Source organism: Ochotona princeps, chromosome 17, assembly GCF_030435755.1.
Source record: "Ochotona princeps isolate mOchPri1 chromosome 17, mOchPri1.hap1, whole genome shotgun sequence".
Lineage (NCBI taxonomy): Eukaryota > Metazoa > Chordata > Mammalia > Lagomorpha > Ochotonidae > Ochotona > Ochotona princeps.
The window spans coordinates 11,738,051-11,745,626 of NC_080848.1; the positions used below are offsets into that span (position 1 = coordinate 11,738,051).

At 48.4% G+C, this 7,576-nt stretch overlaps 1 protein-coding gene across 6 annotated transcripts in view; it reads right to left on the bottom strand.

The window, feature by feature from the left end:
* MAP3K3 (mitogen-activated protein kinase kinase kinase 3) overlaps positions 1-7,576 on the bottom strand; it is a 70,592-nt gene extending 63,016 nt beyond the window's left edge. For 4 of the 6 annotated variants that reach the window (XM_058675327.1, XM_058675325.1, XM_058675324.1 and 1 more), the window contains exon 1: positions 7,258-7,570. In XM_058675327.1, the coding sequence (XP_058531310.1) occupies positions 7,258-7,267 (10 nt within the window). In that variant the 5' untranslated portion in view covers positions 7,268-7,570. Of the gene's footprint in view, positions 1-7,257 lie in introns of all 6 variants that reach the window. The other 2 variants (XM_058675326.1, XM_058675323.1) reach the window with 2 other exon arrangements.

Here is a 7,576-nt window from a genome sequence, read left to right on the forward strand (position 1 = left end):
CAGCTGCTCCACTTCCCTTCCAGCTCCCTTCTCAGGGCGTGCAGGGCAACAGGAGATATCTGCACCCCTATGGGAGACTCACAAGTTCCTGAATTCCAGATTCAGATCAACTCAGCTCTGGCCGTTGCGGCTATTTGGGTAGTCAATCAGCAGATGGAAGATATTCTCTCTCTGTAAAATCTGCCTGTCATATAAAAATAATAACCACAAATGTATAAAATATTTTTAATTGTTTTATTTGAAAAGCTGAGCCACATAGAGAAATCTTCCACCCGCTGGTTCATCCCCCAAAGACCATTACAGACTGGGCCAGGTCACAGTCAGGAACCAAGAACTCATTTTCCACAAGGGGCCCCAAGTACTCGAGACATTTCCTACTGCTTTTCCAGCTGCATTAGCAAGAAGTTGAATCAGAAGTGGACCAGCCAGGACTCTAACAGCACTCTGATACAGGATGACAGCATCGTAAGCAGCAGCTTAACCAACCATGCCACAACTCAAACCCCAAAAACACAGTTTTCAAAATGTGAATAACAAGAAGTTATACAGGTGACTTGTTAAAATACTGAAGATTCTTTCAGAAAAACAAGCTGTTGTAGCCAACTTGGAAAAATTACAGAAATAAAGTGAGGAGGAAATGGGCTAGAGGAGAATGGTTGGTCAGGGTCTCATCGCCAGTGAGTGAGCCTAATCAAACAGCAGGAAGAAAGTAGCAGGGAAAGAAGCTGTTAAGAGGATTGAGAAAAAGAAGAGTGACATTACAGAAGCCAAGACAAAGAGGCAGGCAGAGCACAGCCAGGCAGGGCCAGTGGAATGGCAGAGGCAGCCACAAATTTTAAAGGGAATTAAGCTGGAAACAAAGTGACAGTTAAAACCAACAGTTTCCTGAATATTTGACATGAACAAGTCTGAGGCAGGGGTGGCAGCTGGTTTGGTATAACCTTGAAAAGATTACCTAAGGATGCGGGTGGTCTGACACTTAGAAAAGCTAACAGGAATAAGCACAAAGAGGACGTTAATTCTACACATTAAGTTCAGAATCAGTGCCATCGGGCTAAGCCACAGTGTGCCATGGTGGCATCCCGCGCAGCGGGTTGCCCTAAGCTCTGGCTGTTCTGATTTAGCTTCCTACTTATGTGCCTGGGAAGGCAGTACAAAGTGGCCCAAGTACTTGGGCCTTTGCTACTCTAGTGGTATACCCAGATGGGAGTTCCTGGCTCTTGGCTTCAGCCTGACAAAACCTGGGCTGTTGCAGCCTTTTGGGGAGTGAATCAGCAGTAGAAAATCTCTTGGGACTGGCAAGATGGCTCAACTGGCTAATCCTCCACCTCCAAGTGCCCATAAGGGTACCAGTTCATGTTCCAGCTGCTCTGGTTCCCATCCAGTTCCCTGTTTATGGCTTGGGAAAGAGGATGGCTCAAAGCCTTGGGACCCTGCACCCACGTGGGAAATCCAGAAGAGGCTCTTGGCTCCTGGCTTCGGATCGGCCCAGCTGTGGCCATTGTGGCCATTTGAGGAGTGACGCAGGAGATGGAAGCTCTTTCCCGCCTCTTTGTAAATCTTTCTTTCCAATGAATATAAAACAGGATTTTTAAAAAGAAAAATCTATTGCTTTTTCAAATTAATAAATAAGTAAATCTCAAAAAGAATAATCATGTAGGAAGAGTAGGAATATTCTTAGAAAAGAGGGGCCAAGAATCAAGAATTAGAGTTTAGCTTAGAAAGGGGAGGCTCTTAGGCACACAGGGACCAGTCATGTGCCAGTGACTGTACTCTCCCTACGGCATGGAAGCTGCAGCTCCAGCAGGAAGTCACCGTCCACAGCCTAACAGCAGGGTCTCAAGGCACTTAACCTTTAGAAGTTCCTTGATAAAAAACCCAGAAAAATCGCCCCAAGATCCTCGACCTCTAGTAAACAGCGTCATCTTGCAAGATGTCTTTAGCACGCCACGCATTCTCTCCGTGCTACAGATGCAAATCCCAGGAGTCATATTTTAACCTTCATTTCCACTGAATTAATGATGCTTTTTCATCTTGCAAGGGTCTACCAGGCCCTCCCAGATACCTGCTCACAAAGGACAGCCTTGCTTCAGATCATTCCTGTGTCAGATTTTACTCTCTTTTCATGACTTTTCACATGCTTTCATTTTTGGAAAAGATTTATTTATTTTTATTGGAAAGGCAGATTCAGAAAGATCCTCCCTCTGCTGGTTCACTTCCTGCTGCGGCCAAAGCTGAGCCAACCCAAAGCCAAGAGCCTAGAGCTTCATCTGGGACTCCCACGTGGTAGAGGGTCACAAGGCTTTGGGCCGTCCTTCACTACTCTCCCAGGCCACAAACAGGGACCTAGATGGGAAGTGGGGTAGCCAGGACTCGAACCGGCACCCATATGGGATGCTGGCACATGCAGGGTGAGGACTTTAGCCACTAGGCTGCAGCACCAGGCTCAGCTTTTCACATGCTTTCACTGCGTCTTCCCTGTCCACATCCTAGCAAATGTCAGCTTACAAAAAATATATGTAACACAGCCTGGATGTCACATCACAAGAAACTTCTCTTTCAAGAACACAGTGAGGGCCCGGTGGCGTAGCCTAGCGGCTAAAGTCCTCGCCTTGAAAGCCCCGGGATCCCATATGGGTGCCAGTTCTAATCCCGGCTGGTCCACTTCCCATCCAGCTCCCTGCTTGTGGCCTGGGAAAGCAGTCGAGGACGGCCCAAAGCTTTGGGACCCTGCACCCGTGTGGGAGACCCGGAAGAGGTTCCTGGTTCCCGGCATCGGATCGGCGCGCACCGGCCCGTTGTGGCTCACTTGGGGAGTGAAACATCGGATGGAAGATCTTCCTCTCTGTCTCTCCTTCTCTCTGTATATCCGGCTTTCCAATAATAATAAAATCTTTAAAAAAAGAAGAAGAAGAAAAAAAAAAAAAAAAGAACACAGTGAAACCTTTTCTATAGCTCCAAGTAAAATTTTAGGGTTTACTTTTCTGTTTCACGGATATATATTATAGGCATCTAGTGTTAATTGATGGTTCCAAATTTAAAAATACATATTTACACAGTAACCCACAGCTTCCTCATAAGAATCAACATATTTTGGTTTGATGAAATTAACTAAAGGATTTGAGGCTATGGGACTGGATTTGCCAACCCTGAATCTATGGAAATGAACTGCCCCTCCTGTGTACTTTCCCCTACTTTTGACACAGTATTCTTTGTCGTACTTACTTGCTTCTATGATTCTGGTTATTCACCTGTCAGGAGAATGTGGGCATACTGCTTTATATTGCATATGAATCATAGGAAACAAACAAAGAATAAATGGACAGCTTATGTAAAAGCAAGAAAACAACTTCTTTCTCTCTATATATTTCGCTAAGTAATGCTCAGTTGGAAATATGTCTAAAATTTAGTTTCTTAAACATCCAACTCTTATTTTCAAAAAATATCAGAAATATGGGCCCGGCACAATGGCTCAGTGGCTAAATCCTTGCCTTCCATGTGCTGGAATCACCTATCAGTTCATGTCCCAGCTGCTCCACTTCCCATCCAGTTTCTTGCTTATGGACCAGAAAAAGCAGTAAAGCATGGCCCAAAACCTTGGGACCTTCTTGCTCATGTGGGAGACCTGGAAAAATCTCCTGCCTCCTGGCTTTGGATCGGCTCAGCTTTGGCCATTGTGGCCACCTGGGGAATGAACCAGCAGACAGAAGATCTTTCTACCTCTCTTTCCCTTTGTAAATCTGCCTTTCCAATAAAACTAAATTAAACTAAATTTAAAAAAAACATCAGAAATATAATCATGCCATGCTAATTTATTAAATTGGAATCCCAGTTTCAATCGAAGCAATTGCTAAGTATTTGGAGTCTATTCAGGTGGTGGAATTCTGGCCACAATGACTGAGAGTCTAACAGGGAGCTCCCAACACCTTGAAACCCTAAAGGGTAAATTATAATGATTGTGACCTCAAGCCAAGCTACCAAATCAGAACCAGGCCCTCCTTTATCCTGTCCTCGCTTTGCTACAGTTTCCTATAATATTCCCAAGTTGTTACAAATTATTTTTTTTTAGTAATATATCCAGCTAAGTTTCAAGGGGCAGTTATCAAAAAAAAAAAAAAAAAAAAAAAAACCCACTAGCAAACTAGTTTCAGGTATTAGTAACATCATTTGCCACTATAGTTACCAAAACTGAGAAAGAATTCTAGTGCAACCAAGAGAAAATAACCAGTCAACTCTCGTTTTGAAAACAGTCGCATGGTATTAAAGCCAAAAATGAATATTTGCTATTGTTTATGAAGGGTAAGTGTCATTTCTATTAGAAATTCACTGGGGGGCCTGGCACAATAGCATAGTGGATGAAGTCCTCGCCTTGCACACACCAGGATCCCATATGGTCACTGGTTCTAATCCTGACAGCCCTGCTTCCCATCCAGCTCCCTGCTTGTGACCTGGGAAAGCAGTCGAGAACGGCCCAAAGTTTTGGGACCCTGCACCCGTGTGGGAGACCTGAAGGAAGAGCTCCTGGCTCCTGGCTTCGGATTGGCTCAGCTCCAGCCATTGCAGCCTCTTGGGGAGTGAACCATCGGACGAAAGATCTTCCTCTCTGTCTCTCCTCCTCTCTATGTATCTGCCTTTCCAATAAAAATTTTAAAAATCTTGAAAAAAAAATTCACTGGGGCTAACAGCTAATTTAAAACAAAACAAAACAAAAAAATCTGACCTGCTTTTATTAACAGACCAAGCTGTCCAAGAGGCTTTGAGTCTTGGGCTTGGAACAGCTCAGGCAACATGACTACTAATCAAAGAACCTGAGAGGAGGGAGTGCTGGGAGTTTTAGTCCTTCTCTCACTGGGCTGGAGTTTAACTAGTATGGCCAAAATATTAGGAGATCTACATTTCTCTGAGTTTATTCAGAAGGGCAGCAGCTATAGCAAAACAACTGACTTTGGGAATCTAAATTTTTATTATTTGCATCACCAAACTGGAAACTAGTATTTCACTAGTATCTCAGAGATGTGTGCTGTGTGCACACACGAATGTATGCATGTTTATCCTTGTACCCTCACTGAGTCCCACACATATCAAACAGCCAAGTATCTGAGAGAATTCAGAACCTGCTCTGATCCTGTGTCAAGATCATCTGTAATAGAGGAAGAGGATGGTATATGAGGGAAGTGCTGAAGCAAGTCCAGGAAGGGATTCTTATTATTATTATTATTATTTTAAGATTTATTCATTTTTATTGGAAAGTCAGCTTTATAGAGAGAAAGAGAAAGGTCTTCCACCCACTGGTTCACTCCCCAGGTGGCCACAACAGCCAGAGCTGAGTTGATTAGAAGCCAAAAGCCAGGAACTTGTTCCTAGTCTCCCATGCGGGTGCAGGGTCACAAAGCTTCAGGCCGTCCTCCAGGGCTTTCCCAGGCCACAAGCAGGGAGCTGGAGGAGAAGTGAGGGAGCCAGGACAGGAACCGGTGCCCATATGAACCTGGCGCATGCAAGGCAAGTACTTAGCCACTAAGCTACCAGGCCAGGCCCCAGGCAGGGATTCTTAAGCTAGATTTCCTAACACAGTGCAGCCATCACGCAAGTTAATTTCCCCATCTCCCTATCTGCTTCTTCATGTAAACTGAACAACAGGGATCAAGGAAAAATACAGATTTCTGGTCCTTTTCTTCTGGTGGTCACCCTGCTATATATTTCTTTGCTTACTCCCCTCACTGTCTCTCCATATACTCACACACTTCAACTTTCTGAAGAATGTCCTAAAACGACAGGCTCACCTCTATTCCCATGTTAAATGATAAGATGTAGCCAATATAACATATCCTGGATCCCCTGGTCTTATAGTTAGAGAAATGACCCCCTTCAAGTCTTTCATGCCACCCCCCTTTGGGAATGAAGGCTGCCAGCACAGGACCAAATGGAAGACTCACTAGCAAGACCGTGGCAACACAGGTTCCTAAATCATTTCAAACAGGATGGCTCAAATTCTGTAGCATAAGGTAAACTGAATCCTGGAAAAGAGAACAAGAATTCTGTGTCCTATTGACAGTAAACGTGCAGTGTGCTAAATTGGATCATTAGACATCAGGCCTTTCTGGGTTCCCTTTATGCCAAGTTCCCTAGGACTTCTGCAGAAGTCTAGAAGTGACCCCTGCACACAAGTCCTTCCCATAACCTGTCAAGGACGGCCGGAAACGCAACAAGGCAACTCATCCACTGCCAAGGTGTGCAGCTGGGTCACAAAAGCACCTGTGGCGGACCTGACGGGGCACATCCACTTGACTGCCATCCAAGATAACTTGACCTTGCCACAGGGCACGACAAATACTAGCTGAAGCACCTTGGGGCTTTGTGAACGCTGACATTTCCCCTTTCATTATCTAGGACAGGACAAATCACTTTGCAAAACTTGCTATTGAGGTCAACAGTGGGACAGACGCAAAGTTGGTTGTGGTTTTTCAAAGATCTTTTGCTTCTAAATCTAGTCCAACAGTCATCTGTGATGAAGTTCCGACACAGCGTGTGCAAGGCATTAAAAGCTTTTCTTAGATTACATCTTCAAGGCAGAAATTGTAAATACTGACAAAAAGGAAGTGATTTCGTAGAGATTCTTCTGTGCAGCGAATGTTTCTTTCGCTGTTACATAATTTCAGGGATACCGCAAGATGAAGATAATAGCTGTAAGACACTGCTGCCGGACTGCTGCCCGCCCCTCGACCTCCTCCCCCCAAAAGTAGGATGTGAACTGCAGCGGGCAGCGCCCCGACCACCGCGAGTCCCGGGCTCGGGGCGTGCAGCTCGCAGCCCGGCGTGCACCCCACGCCCTGCCCCCGCGCGGCTCCGGAGCAAGCCCCGGGAACTCTCACAGGCCGGCCAGTGTGAGCAAAGGGAAGGAAATGACACAGGCAGGAAAAAAAAGCAAATCAGGGGAAAGACACAGCGGCAGCTGGGCCTGCAGCAGCCTCCAGCCCGGGCCCCACGCCGCGCTCCCGCTCCCCCGCCCTCGGGCTCGCGCGCGGGCTCGCGGGGCCCCGGAGCGGGCGGCCCCGCCGAGCAGGGGGGGCTGCCGGGGCCCGCCGCCGCTTCCCCGGGACGCGGCCCGGAAGGAGGGCTGCCGAGTGGGCCGGCGGCGCGCAGCTCCCGGGCCCGGCGGGCTGTCCATGCCTGTCAGGCGGCGGCCCGGGGTCCTCCTCCCCCTCGGCCCGGGGCGGGGCATCGCGAGGCAGCGCGGGCACAGGCCGGGGCGGTGGCGACACTCACCCATGGTGGTGACGGCGGCGGCTTCAGATCCCAGAGTGTCACCTCCGCAGCCGGAGCTGCATGCCGGGGGCCCGGGCGGCGGGGACGGCAGCGGGCCTGGCTCCGCGCGGGGGGCGCGGGCTGCGCTCGGGGCCCCCGCCGCCTGCCCAGGCTCCGGCTCCGGCTCCGCCCGCGACCGGGGACTGTGGCATGGGCAGGGTGGCCCGCTACATCCCCGGCGCTCCCGGGCTCAGCCCAGCCCGGCCTCAGCGGCGCCGCTCGGCCCGTCCACCCGCCAAGTCCCTTAGTCCCGCAGTCGCTCCGTCCGGCCACC